The 16245-nt window shown below is 55.4% G+C and overlaps 4 protein-coding genes across 4 annotated transcripts; 2 read left to right on the top strand and 2 right to left on the bottom strand.

Moving 5' to 3' along the window:
• Positions 1-264: 264 nt before the first annotated feature.
• Positions 265-1967, bottom strand: C8A04DRAFT_11187 (uncharacterized protein; the record flags this gene model as incomplete). The annotated part of the gene is made up of 3 exons (XM_062776871.1): positions 265-470; positions 581-666; positions 943-1967. The coding sequence occupies 3 exons, from the start codon at positions 1965-1967 to the stop codon at positions 265-267; spliced, it is 1317 nt and encodes a 438-aa protein (XP_062638155.1).
• Positions 1968-3386: 1419 nt separating this feature from the next.
• C8A04DRAFT_36353 (GWT1-domain-containing protein) lies at positions 3387-5026 on the top strand (the record flags this gene model as incomplete). Its single annotated transcript, XM_062783499.1, has 2 exons — positions 3387-3524; positions 3638-5026. 2 exons carry the CDS (start codon positions 3387-3389, stop codon positions 5024-5026), a joined length of 1527 nt encoding a protein of 508 aa, XP_062638156.1.
• Positions 5027-9589: 4563 nt separating this feature from the next.
• On the top strand, positions 9590-13341 carry C8A04DRAFT_27510 (uncharacterized protein; the record flags this gene model as incomplete). Its single annotated transcript, XM_062780314.1, has 3 exons — positions 9590-10585; positions 10653-11246; positions 11311-13341. The coding sequence occupies 3 exons, from the start codon at positions 9590-9592 to the stop codon at positions 13339-13341; spliced, it is 3621 nt and encodes a 1206-aa protein (XP_062638157.1).
• Positions 13342-15072: 1731 nt separating this feature from the next.
• On the bottom strand, positions 15073-16086 carry C8A04DRAFT_11184 (uncharacterized protein; the record flags this gene model as incomplete). The annotated part of the gene is made up of 4 exons (XM_062776868.1): positions 15073-15179; positions 15385-15438; positions 15490-15670; positions 15796-16086. The coding sequence occupies 4 exons, from the start codon at positions 16084-16086 to the stop codon at positions 15073-15075; spliced, it is 633 nt and encodes a 210-aa protein (XP_062638158.1).
• Between the last annotated feature and the right edge of the window lie 159 nt (positions 16087-16245).

Genomic DNA, 16245 nt, shown 5'->3' on the forward strand with positions numbered 1-16245 from the left:
GCGGCAGCCGTTGCCTAGGACTCGTGTCATGTGAGCGAGGACCACTCAGATGGGATGGGTGGACTGATGAGGTGTAAGCATAGGAATCTTTCATGTACTACCTTGATTGCGGGCGTCACTGACTCTCCCCTGCCCTTCTCTCTCATTTTCATGACCTTCCCAGTGTCTACATCTCTGTTTATATCCATAACCAGTAAATTACATCTCTGCCTTTCACATTCCCCACTCCACTACGATCCCATCCATATCCCTACCCCTTAACGCCTAAACCTTCCCCCCCAAATACAAAATATTCTCCCTCACCGCATCCGTCAACAACCCGCCGCGCCCAGTATACAAGTATGCAACCGTATGGGCCCACGCGGCCGGGTGTGGTAGCGGCAGGTCGATGGTATCACGCTTGTGGCGGATGTGACCCGAGTAGAGCAGGGCAGCGAGAGCGGGGAGGAAGGATTTGGCGTATTTGAGGTCTGGACGAGTCAGCATGGGTAATATTCAGGTAGGTAAGGTGAGGTATGGATCACATTGGATCGGATACAGGATGCGGGGAAGGTAAAAAAAAAAAATAAAGACAACGCACGGATCGGCACTGTATTCGTGCTCTGCCTCAGCTGGGCAGACCGGTCCATGGCATCTAGACCGTGGCTGGGGAGGCCGTGGGAACGGCTCTGGCCGTGCCGGGTGGTGCCTACGACGGTTGCTCCAGCTCCTGATGCCGCTGCGGCCACAGCGGACGGGCGACGCCGGTTTGCGGGGAGAATCTTCCGGGTGGTATTGGGGGATGATGATGATGGTGGTGGTGGTGGTGGCGGATGGAACGAGGCCAGAGAAGGTAGTGAGGGCAAGGAGCTCCGGGAGGGTGAAGACAGGGAAGGTTGCTGGTGATCGCGGGGTTGGAGATGGGAGTGGGAGTGACGCCGGGGCCCTGCGCTGGACACGGACACGGACGTGGGCACGGCCCTGGCCATCGGCGCCGAGGCTGGAGTTGATGCTGGTGCTGATGGAGGGCCCGGGTCCGGGATCGTGGATCGGAGGCCATCCATGTCGAACTCGCGGCGAACAAAGAAAGGCCGACGGTTGGGTTCGAACGGCCGGACCAGGACGCGGTAGGCGACTTTTCCTTGTCTGCTTGTGAACGGTGAGGGCGGGACCGGGGAAGACGGTTCGAGGTTCTGGTTCAGGTCCTTTGTTGATCCCTCTTCTTCTTCTCCTTCTCCGAGTGGTGATGCCTTATCATTCAATGGTGAGGCGCTATCGCTATACCTCCGAAGCGAGACAGCAGTCACGAGACAATCAGCGGTAGAGATATTGTTAAAGTAGAGACGCCCCCAGCTGCGGAGCTGTTGGCGCACCTCAGCGCTACTCTGCCAGGGGCTGGCCGGTGACAGCGGTGGGAGTGACGGGCGACGGCCGTCAACGATACTGGTGTTGATGGGCGACGGAGGCTGAAGCTGAGGTAGAGGCAGAGGCAGGGAAAGTGGCAGCCGTGGGTGTGTCGAGTGAATGGGTGTGTTATCGGGCACGCCCTCCATCAGAATCTCCCTCGTCTGGGCGGCAATAGTCTGTGGCGTTACGTGAGGCTGGATGATAAAGCTGGGAGTTTGCGGAGAGGGCGTCGGCTGAGTGAGGCTCGCGACAGACACGCGTCGAGTAGCATCCCCATGTGAAGCGGCCTTTTGCTCCGAGATGGGTGAAAGCGAGCGGACGGCAGTAGGCGACAACAGTTGCGATTCGCGTCGCCCGTGAAAGTCAACTCGGTCTAGCCGATCTACCAAAGCTCGTTCGTGGGCCCTCATCGCGTCATGGCCAGGCGACGCCGGGTAGATCGGGCTGGGCAGGCTCGCAGAAGCCGAGAATAAGGGGCTGATGGCTGACTGGGGCATGGCCCTGGGGTACGCCAACGGCTGGTCATCGCGGCCCGTCCAAACAGGAGGCAGCTCGGGGCGAGGTCGAGTCTGCGTTTCCATGGTGACAGTGTTGACAGTGTTGACAAGATACAAAGTGCCGTAGTATCACACTAGGACGGACGGACGGAAGTAACGTTAAGCACAAAGGTAAGGTTAAGCTTGCTATGGTTCGAGACAGACGTAAGACGCAGTGGTGATGTTGGGAGCTGACGTTACCTGTTCTCCCCAGATATAACGGCGGTGGTGCAGTCGACGGCGGCCATGCTTGCTTTTCTATGTTTGCCCCTGAGCACTTCCTCCTCCTCCTCCTCCTCCTCCTTTCCCTCAGACCCTATTCGCCCCCCGCACCAAAAAACTTCTCTATCATCAAAGCAAGCCCATCACGCCTGAGTCACCCGGACGCAGCAGCGCGAGACAAAGCTCGACCCAGATCACACTCCTCCATCATCATCGGGGAGGCCATCACCTGGAGACTGAGACAAAGACAAAGGCGCCGCCCGTGTTATCTCCCCAATTAACCCCCTCATCATCCTTCTTCTGGGTGGTTTGTGTGTGTGTTGTATGCGCTATGTGCTAAGTGCCGTGGCATGCTACGCAATACAGTTTCCCACGGCGTCGCCGCTGGGCGCCTGAGTTGTGCAGTTGTCCGGCACAGCCCAGTCAGGAGAACAAAGAAGACCCCAGTAGGTGCGGACGTCAGTTGTTTGCTGTGTCTTGAATCCCGGGGTCGAAGTTGTGAAGGGAGGGAGAGTGAGTTCTTTTTCTTAACCTGTGTTTGATTTTGTTTGGAAATAATGAATTGTTATTAGGAAAAGTAGATATTGCTATAATACTATAACATAGTTAGGCCAGAAGATGTCATAAAACATCCCAAAGCTGATGGATACCACCAAGTAAAAATTTGACCATAAGAGAGCCGGAAATCCTTCCGACAGAGCCAGAGGCTTCAGTGAAAGAGGATGAAAGTTGACGTTTGAGCTGAGGCTGGAATCTGGAATTGGAATGCGGCGTCTGGAACTGGAATGTGACGAGGGAGCGGGTCTTGGCAGCCAGTGGGTCCCTTTGGGGCACCTTTAAAGCTCCTCATTGGCTGAACCAGCTGCTTTCCAACGGCCCTGGTACCTTGACGGCCCACGACTTTCGGGAAGCCGCAAGCTGGCATCACACATTCGCGAGACGGCAAGAACGAGCGATTGCCAAACCCACCGTATTCGACCTCCTCAGCAACTCAATTTCCTCACTTTCTGAAGCCAATTCCCTACCTAATTCGACACAGCAGCTCAATCAACTGCCGGCTTCCGCTAGTTCCGCCACATCCCTCCACACCTGTTCGCCTTGTCTTTGTCTGGTGTGTGGAGAGCCATGCTTGCTTGCATGCTCGCTTGATTCTTGCCACTCGGTCCCCCTCTTTGACTCTCATTTATCCGTACTTCGGATTTCCCATTCCTCTCTTGTTTTCTTCAACGATATCGGCTTGTCATGGCGGACGCGGGACCGGGAGTGGGAGGGGAAGTAGGAGGAGGCATACCCAGCTACAAACAGCTGAAAGAAGACTTCGTCTCCAACCTGTCGGGCGGATCTGCGATTGAGATTGCCCAGGTCTGCGCCGTGGCACCTGTATGATCTTCTCTTTCGCACACCACGCCACGCTACGCCACACTACTCCCATTGATTGATTGCTTCGTAGTCACCGTTCGCAGTTACTGACCACCCAATTCCTCTCGTCACAGGTCGTCTCCCTCCTCTGGTCCGTCCTCCAAGCCCGCCAGTCCTTCTTCAAACCCTACACCCCGATCGCCTTTGTCGTCGACTTCCTCCTCAACGTCGGCGCCCTCCTCCTTTCCGTGACCCTCTACTCTCGCGTGCCCCTCCTCCTCAACATCCTCCTCTTACTGCCTGCCGGCCTCCTCTACCTCGACTCCACCGGTGGTTCCCCCCCGCGCCGAAAGAAACCCCAGGTGCCTCCCCAGGCCCAGAAGCAGCAAGATGACACCAAGACATCGGCAGGAGGGCTCTCTACCAAGCCCTTCCTGACCAACTACCGCGGCAACATGCTAGTCGTCACCTGCATCTGCATCCTCGCCGTCGACTTCCGCCTGTTCCCCCGCCGATTTGCCAAGGTTGAGACCTGGGGAACGTCTTTGATGGATATGGGCGTCGGCTCGTTTGTCTTTTCTGCTGGACTCGTCGCGTCCCGCCCCTTGCTCAAAGAGCGCGCCAACGGCAACCACACCACACCACTCGCCACCCGTCTGATACGCTCGCTGCGGCACTCGTTGCCCCTGCTCGCGCTCGGCGTGGTCCGGCTGCTCAGCGTGAAGGGCCTTGACTATGCGGAACACGTCACGGAGTACGGAGTTCACTGGAACTTCTTTTTCACTCTGGGCTTCTTGCCGCCTCTTGTCGCCCTGTTCCAGTCCGCCCTTAAACTCGTGCCCTCCTACGCCGGCCTTGCTCTCCTGCTGGGCGTGTTGTACCAGGTTGTGCTGGAGAGCACCGACTTGAAAGCCTACATCCTCACAGGGCCTCGAGTCGACCTCCTATCCATGAACCGCGAAGGAATCTTCAGCTTCTGGGGCTACCTCGCCATCTTCCTGGCCGGCCAGGACACCGGCATGCTCGTTCTACCCCGCAATCTCTCCCCCTCCTCTACCGGATCCCGCCGTAAAACCCTCCTCCTCCATCTCGCTGCCCGTTCCGCCCTCTGGACTGCTCTCTACCTCCTCACCACCGACTACACCTACGGCGCCGCGTTAACCGTCTCCCGTCGCATCGCCAACCTGCCCTACATCCTCTGGGTCGTCGCCTCCAACAGCGTGCTCCTCCTCGCCTTCGCCGGCGTCGACACACTCTTGTTCCCGGCTTTCTACCGCGCCCAGGATGTCAAGACCGAAAAGGAAGTGTATGAGACTGCCACGAGCCGGGTGTTGCGCGCGTATAACCGGAACGGCCTGGCCGTGTTTTTGCTGGCGAACCTGCTGACGGGGCTGGTGAACATGACTGTGCGGACCCTGGATGTCGGGCGGATTGCGACGATGGGGGTATTGGGGGGGTATATGGTTGTGGTCACGGGGGTTGCGGTGGGGTTGGATGTGTATGATGTTAGTATTAAGTTGTGAGATGTGTGTGTGTGTGTTTTGGATAATGTCAGGTGTACGATGTACGGTTGTGTATACACAGTTATGCGTGTGTAAGGCGTGCTATATAATGTGTATAAAACGGTGACCGCACACAATTTACAGCGGTTAGACATTTCTATGCTGAATTTATTCCCTCTCACTACATTAATAACTTACCCTCCTACAGGAGAGTTCACGACGGACTTTGTGTGTTTAGGCCTCGAATTGGCATAAAAGTACTAAGTAGCCTCATCTCATAACAACTTAATAGTAGCACGGTAGTTCATGTCGGCGGAAAAAGACCGCCGTGTCATAATTAGAAGGGGGCGTTAGACACGGTGCTGCGCAGAGGAGCTCGGGACGGATGAAGACAGCACCGTGTCTATCATCACCATCCTTTTCTGATAATGAGATAGTGGTCCTTTTCTGCCAGAATGAACTACTGTGGGTAGTGTACTGTTGGATTCGTTCTTATGAGATGAGGCTAACTACCTAATTTTTTATCCTAATTCGAGGCCTAAACACACAAAGTCCGTCGTGAACTCTCCTGTACATACAGCATCGTGTCTATCATCACCATCCTTTTCTGAAATAATGAGACGGTGGTCGTTGTCTGTCGGTACAGACCACTGTAGTACTGCTGGGTTGGTGATTATGAGATGACGCTGGTCTTTTATTTTAGGTAGAGGCCTGTCACAAGAGGGCGCAGGCTGCCGAGACAAAGAAGGGGGGGGCTGTCTGTGTCTGGGCATCTGGGTATCAATCAGGCTATCTATCTGGGTATCTGCCTGGCTGTACGTATGTCTTACATAGTAGATTCGTTGCCTTGCTAGCTAGGTATACATACTAGGTGTCTTGCTGCTTGACCCCCTGGGTCACATGAAAATAAGAACTTGGCTTGGGGCGTTAGTTACCTGGCTGAGGTTTGAGAAAGAGGCAGTTACCCGGTCGGCGTGGTGCAGCGCAGTTCGCATTTCACATGTCGCATTTCTCTGCACGGGACATGTAGGGTAGGGTATAAGAAGGTTGTGTAACTAGTGAGGAAGTGGGTGTCCGTGTTTACATAGTACTGGAATACTTGAAAAGGGGCGTCTGCTAGTGTATTGGTAGGGCCCTTGTGAAGTTGTTCAAGACGAGGGTGAGGTGAGGGGTTGGGGCTGAGTTGTTGCTTTCTAGTGTACATAGTAAGTTAGGTGGGGGGGGGGGTTGTTTATTGTTGGTTACTCATCCCTATGCCGTCCTCTTTCTGTTCATGCTCTTGGAGTTGAGTATTTGATCCTTTTTCTCACAATTCTCTTCTCTACGTCTAGGCTTGTCTAGGTTGGAAAGAGAAAGATTTGGTTGGGATGGAGTTTCAAGAGGTCTCTCGATCTCATGTCTTTCGCGGACGGCACAACGTCATAGTCCCCTTTTACAAAAATACCTTTTTTGCCAAGCAGACCAACTGCCGATGGAGGGGCAGGAGGGAGATGTGAAAAGTCCATTTGGGCATATTCCCTTTGTTGTCCCGTCCTTAAAGTCTTATGTGGCTGGTTGGGGGCCCAATAACCAACCGACTTCAACTATGTATCGACGGATACGGACATTCATATTTAAAGATGAAAGACCAGAGCGGCCCAGTCAGTGAGTGTGTTCTTTGAACAGGCTTTGCTTCCCGCGGACGGACGCAGGTCCTGCCGCGGCCCTGGGAGTTAGTTGCTGCAGAGAAGCGCAAAAAAGCGCTTCCTCACGCTCGACCTGCAAGTTGCCGCGGGCCCGATCTGTGTGCTCGTCCCCTGAGCCACATCAATCTCAAGATCTCGCTCGATTCGCCGTGCCCTGCAGGTTGCTTGCTGCGCGTGTTGTGGACGTGCATCATGTTGCTGCAAGGGGCAGGACTAGCAGGACAGGGGAACTCGGAGACGAGCGAGATGGGGTCCCCTTTTCTCCATCGTCGCCAATCTTTAGTTATTTTTGTCATGTTTTCAGCGCGGCTCGTGAACATTCAGTCAGCCCAGTTTTCGGGACCCCGATCCTGAAGCTTTCACGATGGGCGGGGATACGGACAGGGAGCGGGACGTGAGAAAAGAAGAAAAGAGATGCTACGCGGGCTGCAAGCTTCTGGAAGAACCCTGGTTGGAATCGCTGGATGCGATCATGACGATGACATGGGACGGGCGTTTTTTTTCCTTTTCGAGGTGGAGACCCACCGTCAGATCAGCCGCAGTTCCGAAAGGATACGAAATGGTCTGTGCCGTTTTGGGACCGTTCTTTGCGACCGGCTGCCGTTTGGCAACGGCATCTTGCCCGTCACAGTCGGCAAGCCATCTGATCCCTGTGTCTTGATATGCGCTTCATCTCCGGCGTTAATGCCTTCTTACTCGGCGACTCCGTTCCTTTGTGATATGAACCCGGTGACTGAACGACTTCTGGCTCGTCTTTGGTCGGGTTTCCTGTTTCTGTGTGACTTTGTCATTCTACATGTTTCATGCGGCATTGGCGGTTGGTTACTATACGCGCGAACCCGCGTCTTTGTGACGAATGGTTTGAATGCACCGTTTCTTCGCGAAGACAGCTCGAACGGGCCAGGGACGGCACTATCTCATACCATGTTGTACCAGTGTTGTCGCAAGATCGAGGGATACGCAACTCGATCTGTAACGTTAGGGTACAACCTGTTCATTTCATTTCTAGGTCGTGTTGTGCAGCGTCCTTTCGTCAAGCCGTTTTGATAGCATTTGCGTGGAACTCAATGCTCGATCGGTGTCCGGCAAGTTGATGGCCCACCACACTCCAAAGGAGGACCCTTGAACCATGTTCTGAATCGAACTTGGCTCAGGAACGGAGCCGCTAAGTCTTCGCGGCCAAGACAGTGCCATGATCCATCGCAAGTTCACTCAGGTTATGGCCGCCTGCCGAGCGAGCTTTGGACTTTCGGTCTGGTGGATGACGGAGCGCTTGGCACTGCAACGAGGATCTGCGGAACAGGCGCCGGGGATCCAATCGAGCCGGCGGGTTGCTGCAAACATCACACCAAGGCCTGAACTCTGGCCACTCCAGGGGGCTGGAGATGTGAACGAGACGCGCGCAACCATGTTGTCCTTGACTATGTTGTAGATATTTAATATTTTTTGGGCGAGAAGGCGATTGCTGAGCATTTCGTAGGTGGTCTGTGACGAGAACAGGTTTCTGCTCGGCCCGAGATGTTGTGAAAGATGAACACCTCGGTGTTGACCGCCGTGAGATGGAAGTGGAATCGCAGGGCTTCAACCCGGGGAATTAAAGGGTTTGGGTGTAAAAAAACCGACAGGGCCGGTACATGCACGAGGTATGGGGTTTGGGGGCTGCACAAAGTATCACCCCCATGGCGCTAACGTGGGTGTTAAACGGCGGCCTGGAGCAGAGCGAAATGGGACCAACTGGGACCGGCCGAAATAGGTACAATTCCTCCTGGCCATTGCAGCGCACATGTCGGGCGCCCCCAACGTGAACTACCTAACTTGCTGTTAGCGGGTGAATGTCAGGAAGGAGCCCGACGGGAGTGGGGGAACGACGGGAGCTTTGCCAGAAAACAACCAGCTTAGCGCGGCGAGAGCAAGGGAAGGAATGATCCAAAACATCCAAACACCACCCACATCGACGACAAAGTCATTGGCTAGGTTTTCCGCGGTGCAGCTCCTCGAACACTCCTCCTTCCACCTCACCGCCCTCTCTCTTTTCCTCCCCGCGATCTCCCCCTCCATCCATCCTCTCTCTCCACCGTTGCACGACCAAAGGGCGAGTGATTCGCACGGAGCACAGGGCATCCATCCCTCTCACTCTCTTTTTTACCACTTTACCTAACTTACGTTACCTGAGCCCGCCCTCGAGCCTTTTCATCCGGCCCCGTTCTCCCAGTCCCACCCGACGTCCCCCAATTCCCCATTGTCCTGCGGCTGCGGCGCAAGTAAACAAGGCCCAAACGAGTTGGTTGCCCACCTGCAGCACCACCCACAGCAACCTCTCTGCATCTCAGCACGTCGCGCTCCCAACCACCAACGTCGTCGCAGCTGCGAGTTTGTGGTCGTCCGCGTCCTGTCCCGGCCGCCAGACTAGGCCGTCAATCAGCGCGCGACTTTTCCCGGCATTGAATCGGCACCACTCAATGAAAGTCGAATTGGCCCATTAGCAACCACTGGCAACCTTGGAAGTTCGAACGCGGCCCAATCATTTTCTCCATTTTTCCCATAACACGAACAGGGAACTTCGCAGGCGGCTGCAGCGCTGCAGGCTGGCTTTTGGAATTGGGCGCTGGGTTTCTCGCTCGACCGACCGACTTTGACCGACTCTCAACCGACCGACAGGTTTAATTACGCCAAACCGCGACGTTTTTGTGTTGTCGCTGAGATAGGCCGCGCCCGTCGTCCCGCTCGTTCTCTCTTAAATTTTTTCCCGCTCTTTTCGCACCGGTTTTTCCCAAACCCAGGCGGGGGAAGGGTAAAAAAGTACAGAAGAGGATTATTTGCTTGGTAGTTAGTTCGTGCCCGCATGCACTTTTGCTAGCACGACTATCTTTACTGGACGCGTCTGCCGAGGCGGAAAATAATGTCTAGTGCTCTCCAAGCGGTGCCCCATCACCCAACGCCAACATCAGCAGCATCACCGCAGTTCAATCGACAATACCCGCCGGCCCATCCATTTCCGACGCGGGACAGTCCCGGCTATCATGCAAACCAAGAGGCCTCGGGGTCATCATCGTTAACATCTCCTCCTTCGCGAGGCTATTCTCACGGCTCCAACGCCGGAAACGACGGGGCGTACCCCGACCCGACCGCTCCAATGAGTTCCCGCACCGCTGTTGCGTCGCCCGTGTCGCCGTTCCCCACGGCGTCGGGCACGGATTCCCCCGACCTGCACACAGAACGAAGGCGAAATATGCCCACCGCTGTCCCACCGCGTACTTCAAGTTCTCGGCGCACTCAACAACAACAGCCACCTCAGCAACAATCACAATCGCAGCCACAGACTCAGCCACAGATGCAGCAGTACCAACAACACCCCGACCGCTCCAATGATCCGTCCCGCCGAACCCACGCCGATTCTGGTCGCGATGCGAACGGCAGGATAGACTCGTCGTCCGACCCGAATTCTCGAAGCCGGCGGTCAAACCAAGCACCCCAGGACCCGTATGGGGTGAACGGCGCCCGCGACCCCCGCGGAAATCCGTCAGCCGCCGCTCCTGCCCGCTCACCGCCTTCGAATTCGCACTCCGCCAACGGACCCTCGAGAGAGGCTAGCGAAATCCTTAACAGCGTATTGATATCCCAACCCGAAGTCGACATTGAACGCGAGCGAGAGCGTTTGGCCCTGGCCCAACCCCACCAGCCCGTCGAACTACGAGACGGCGATGGTGCCGCTTCACCCCCGGTGGTGGCTATGGCAGACCCGACGGAAGAGACAAGGCGTGGCGGTAGGAGCCGACACGACCACTCGAAGCGGGAAAAGCAGACCAAGTTCGGCGAGTTCATCCTGGGCAACACCATTGGCGAGGGCGAGTTTGGAAAAGTCAAACTTGGCTGGAAACAAGAAGGCGGCGTGCAGGTGCGTTGGATCGTCTTTCCCCCTCCCTTCCCCATTTTCGATGCTAACTATATGATACGTATTTTAGGTCGCCATTAAACTTATCAAAAAGGATCAGTTGGGCGGCAACCCATCCCGCATGGCCAAAATTATGCGTGAGGTGGCCATCCTGAAACAACTCACCCATCCCAACATTGTACGGCTGCACAAGATGGAAGAATCGGATAGACACTACGGCATCGTCCTTGAGTACGCCTCTGGAGGCGAGCTGTTCGACTACATCCTGAATCACCGATACCTCAAAGATAACGCCGCGCGCCGGCTATTTGCCCAGCTCGTCTCCGGTGTCGGGTATCTCCACAAGAAGGGCATTGTGCACCGCGATCTGAAGTTGGAGAACCTACTGCTTGACAGGAACCGCAACATTATCATCACTGATTTCGGCTTTGCCAACACATTCGATCCGCATGAGGACCTGACGGAAGAGGAAGAGTTGAACCTCACGGATCGCGAGTTTGTCAAACGCATGGGCCTGGACAGGGTAAAGCCCAACGGCTCACGCAAGGGCGACCTGATGCAGACCAGCTGTGGCAGCCCTTGTTACGCAGCACCCGAGTTGGTAGTTAGCGACTCCCTGTACACGGGGAGAAAGGTTGATGTTTGGAGCTGTGGCGTCATTTTGGTGAGTGACTAGACCATGGAAGCTAATCACGGACAGTACTAACCGGCGCTCGCTCTTCATTTAGTACGCGATGCTTGCGGGTTATCTGCCTTTCGACGACGACCCGGCTAACCCCGAAGGAGACAACATCAACCTCCTGTACAAGTACATTGTCAACACCCCACTCACGTTCCCCGAATACGTCACCCCACATGCGCGCGACTTGCTGCGCAGGATCCTCGTTCCGAACCCGCGCAAGCGAGCCGATCTATTCGAGGTCGCGCGCCACAGTTGGCTTAACGAGTACGCCCATGTTGTCGAATTCATCACCTCGAGTACCACCAGCCCTAGGGATATCCAGAACACGACGGTGCCGGCGGAAGACGAGGAGAACCCCACCCTGGGTCGGAGCTCGTCCGTGCGGGAGGCGTCCAAGAAGACGGCTGTGTCTCCCACGATTGGCGGTCTCGTCAGCAAGCAGGGCACTATTGATGCTGACGCAGAGGCTGCGACGAATGCCAAGCAGCAGAGGGATAACAAGCGTCGCACTGTACAAGTCGAGTATGTTGCACCGAACACGACGACACAGCGCGGTGAGGCGTCGGGCACACAGCCTTCCGGCAGCCGCACAGGTACCCGCTCGGGTAACCAAGGAGCCGTGGATGCGGCAGAGGCTGGTTCGTCGTCAGGGAGGGAGCGGCCCGTACCGCAAGCCCAGCCGGCTGCGTCCGAGGCCTATGCCAAAGCTCCTGTCGCTCAGAGGAAACCACCAAGCGCCCATCGCAACCCGAACTCTTCCGCCGCGCGCAGTAGCCGTGAGGCACCCTTTAATTCGTCTGTTACCAGTACCTCTTCCGCCCGACCCGGCACCGGGGGTTCCATACAATCTGCAGCCTCGCGGAACCCTGGAGCCAACACGAAGCCTTCCTACGGCCAACCGGCGCCGCCTGAGATTGCAGATACGAACGCGCATGGGAGGATCCAGCAGCCCCCCAGGACCGCAAGCAGTTACGGTATTCCTAGCTCGGCGACGCAGCCCCAGGTGCAAGATTATGGGCGCAGCAGCATAAGCACGGCGCCCAAACTTGCTGGGCTCTCTGGCTTTACCCCTGAGGCAGGCGGGGCCGGCGCGAGCGGTGTGCCGGGAGGGGACGCGAAGGGACACAAACGCTCGAGCACGATGGGCGATCTTGGTGGTAGGCTTTTTGGGCGGAGTGGGTCGTTGTTTGGCGGTAAGAACCGCAAACGACCGGACCCGCAGTCGACCGCAGAGAAGGGGAAGAAGTATCCGCCTATTAGCATGAACAACTCCCTATCTGGGGCCGATGAGGGCCGGGCATCGGTAGACTCGAAGCGCTCACGGCGGTCTTTCTCGATCGGCCTGGGCAAGAAGACGTCCGGGAGCATCACGGGTGGCTCGCAAAAATCACAGGAGAAGAATGCCAGACGATTTTCGTTTATCCCGGCATCTTTCTCGCTCAAGGCCATCGGTATCGGCAAGGAGGACCCTCGGCTCGACTCGCAGCAAGATTTACCCATCCAGGAACCGCCAACCTCCGAGGAATACCGACGTTACGTGGAACAAAATGTGGACCAAAACGTCGAGGAGGCGCGTGAGCAACAGGTTGATGCGTCCACTTTGGACGGAATGTACGCTCAGCTCCACGACCACCACCAGCAGCAGCCGCAGCCGACGACGGATCCCTATGGACGCCATCCCGAATATTCCTCCAACGGATATGGACACCCATCATCAAGTCAGGGCTTCATGCCTGCCCCGATCCTCGGCGGTGCCGACTCGGACGCCTCCGTGGACAATGTCCGCCGCCCCGCCGGCTCGGCCCCACAACTCCCGCAACTTGCCCACCAGGATGACGGAGGATACGACGCACGTAGGGTGATCGGCCCCGGATCTGGCCCAGCTCCCACGTCCATTCCCAGTCCCGGCAGCAAGTCTGGTCGGGGAGTGTTGCAAAAGAACAAGCGGTTTGTCGATGCATGGGACACCGACTCGTACTCACGTGGTCACGATCACTCTGGGAGTAGCGGTCCCGCGAGAAAGGTTATGGACTTCTTCCGGAGGAGAAGCAAGGCCAGAGGCACGGAGGCGGGGTAAAGGCGTCGTGAGTGTGCCGGGCACACACACACATAGGGCGAACGAAGAGATTAATACTGGATGATTTGGGATGTGGGATAAGCGATAATGCTCGATGGGTTGGCGATACGTACGACGGGTTTATCGAGTCAGACGGCGTGACGCATGGGACGGACGTCACACTGGTATATATGAAATGGGTATTTCTGGGGCTGTGTATGGAAACGCCGGGGATGACTTGGGACGGGCCCGGGAATTTTCATGTTGAGTTGAATAAGGTCCCCCCATGTGTCCGGCTAGGTTGGAGAAAGTGAGGAGGAGAACACCAACACCACACATCATCATCATCAACGCGCGTCACCACCAAGCCTCACAACTCCTCTCTCCGCGTCATAATTTCACGGGTCGTGTCTTTTTTTTTCTTTACTCTCTCTCTGCCTGTTTTCTTTTCTCGTTGGGACTGGAAATCGAAGAACGAAATGATACCTCGACTCGACGACTCGACTCGACTTTTGTGTTGTTATTTGTCTTTTTTCTTTTCCTTTTTTTCCGTCTACCTTTGCGTTGGTTGGTTGCTCCCGTCCATCTATCTCTCTCTTTTCGCTGCGCTACCTACCTACCTACCTACCTACCTACCTAGTTCTGTACCCTGCAGCAGCAGGAATGGCAACATGTGCACAACATTGCAAACGAAGGAAGCAAGCAAGCAAGCAAGCAAGCAATCATCCATCTATGCGACGAAATCGTTCCAGACCCTGCTCTGTTGTTGTACCCTGACTTGTTTTGATTGCTGCTGCTGCTGCTGCTGTTGCGAAAAATAACGCAATATATTGCTCTTGTAATACATTGACGGGGGCGGGTCTTGTCTTGTGGCTTCGTTCTAGGGAGGGGGAAAGAGGAAGATGGAAAGGGAAGGGGGAGGCTCTCGGATTTGGGCTGTCAAGTGTTTTGGTTGTGTTGTGTCTTGGTTGTTGGGGGGGGGGGAGCACCGGGAGAGTCACGATGCGCGTATATATATTGTCTGTCGATGAATTGATTGGGTGATGTAGCACAATCGGTATTTATTGTTTGGTTCATCTGGGTTCTTGACAAGTTGGCGACTTTTAGGGAGTTGTGGGTTGGTGTGTTGGTGCTAGTTGGGTAGGTGACGATGTGGAGGATGGGTTGGATAATTTGTGTTAAGCGTGATTCTGTGCTTGTTGTTTGATGCGGTGATGTTTTGAGACAGAGTAGATGGCGCTTTCTTTGTGTAGAGGAGTGTAGTCATGTTTGATCTAGAGTTAAACGCCCGGCTCAAGGGGCGTGTTCTCTTTTTGTAACCATAAGACGGACTAGCGTTAGTGTCGTTGACATACTAGAGGCATACTCTGGGCTTTTTGACCACTTGACATGTTTCCCGTTTGGCTCAGCTTGGGAGTGAGATAACGTTTGTATCAACGATGATAGCTCCAACACAGTATACAGCGCATCTCAAGCCTCGTCGAGTCTTTGGGACATGAGATTGAATACAGGTGATTAACAAGACTACATCTATCGACAACACGGCGGTCTGCAGGAGGGAACATCTATTCACAATTTATGGGTTTGATTTCTATTTCCCCAACGCATGCCGGAACTTCGTAATCTAGGCTGAAGATCACCGCATCCCGGGAGTATGTATCTAGTAGCCCATTACTGGGATTCTCAAGCTATTTCTTCTAAAACCGTTAGCTGGGCACAACGCCATGGAAGATAGAGTGACTAACCATCAAACTACCACGACAAGATGCCGACGTGTCTCTTTTCTTTAGCCCCCAGAAGACAGACGGACACATCGGCTGGTTGGTTCCTCGCCCAGGAAGGGCCAGGCGTTTGGCTGGCTGCTTTTACCTGTCCTGCCTTCAACACTCCTCAACGGTGCGTATCAAGCGCATCGCAGGACAGGATCATATGACGGGCCCGACATCCTCTCTAGAAGATCTCTCGAAAAGAGAGACGTCCTTTTCCCAAATTCTCAACACCCACCCACACAAAGTCACCCTCACCACATCAATCAATCCCGATCATCCCTACCCGCCCCCGGACTCCGACTCCGACTCCTCCCACTCCTAGCCCCGCGATTCGAGCCCCTCGGACCACCTTCGCGGGCACCCCCATCCCGACCGTCACGCCCGTCACGACCGCCGCCACTACCAAAACGTCCACCACCACCACCACCACCGTTAGTGTTGGGGTTGTTGGGTTTGCCTGGTGGCGGGCGCACAAAGGCAAAGTCGACTTGTACGGTCTGGTCGAGAAGCTGCGTGTCGTTGGCGCCGTCGATGGCGGCGCGGGCTTCTTCGAGGGTGCTATACTCGATTAGGGCGTAGCCCTGGGAGGAGGGGGTTAGTTAATTGAAGATGAACCAACAACAAACAAGACGAAGGGATTATCGGGGGGCGTTTATGCTTCGGTGGGTGATTGAGCGGACAAGAGGGGGACGCAGCCCAAACATACCTTGACATAACCCGTCCTCCGATCCAAGTTAAGATGCACATTCCGAATCTCGCCAAACTCGCCAAACTTGTCATGGATCGCTTCTTCGTCCGCTTCCTCGTGCACGTTGGTCACCAGCACGATCCAGCCCTCGATCGAGCGCACGGCGGTCGCTTTGGTGAGGGTCTGCATGGCCGCTAGCTTGGCGGTGCTGTTGTCGCCCGAGTTGTTGTTTTCGTTCGAGTTGGAGTTGGAAACATCGCCTGGTGCTTGCTGGATGGGCTCGTCGAGCTCCATTTCTTCGGAGGCCATTTTTGCTTGTTTTGGGTTTGAGATTGAGTTTAATCGGGGGTTTGGTGGCGGGCGCAGTGGTTAGGAGAGGTGGACTTTTTGCGATGTGTAGGTGTCGTGAAGTTGTTTGCGGTTCGGAATTGCTTGTGGTTTGGTTTGTTTGGTTGATTGGGCTGGCGA

This window comes from Dichotomopilus funicola (genome assembly GCF_033296635.1).
Source record: "Dichotomopilus funicola strain CBS 141.50 unplaced genomic scaffold C8A04scaffold_21, whole genome shotgun sequence".
In the NCBI taxonomy this organism is placed as follows: Eukaryota; Fungi; Ascomycota; class Sordariomycetes; order Sordariales; family Chaetomiaceae; genus Dichotomopilus; species Dichotomopilus funicola.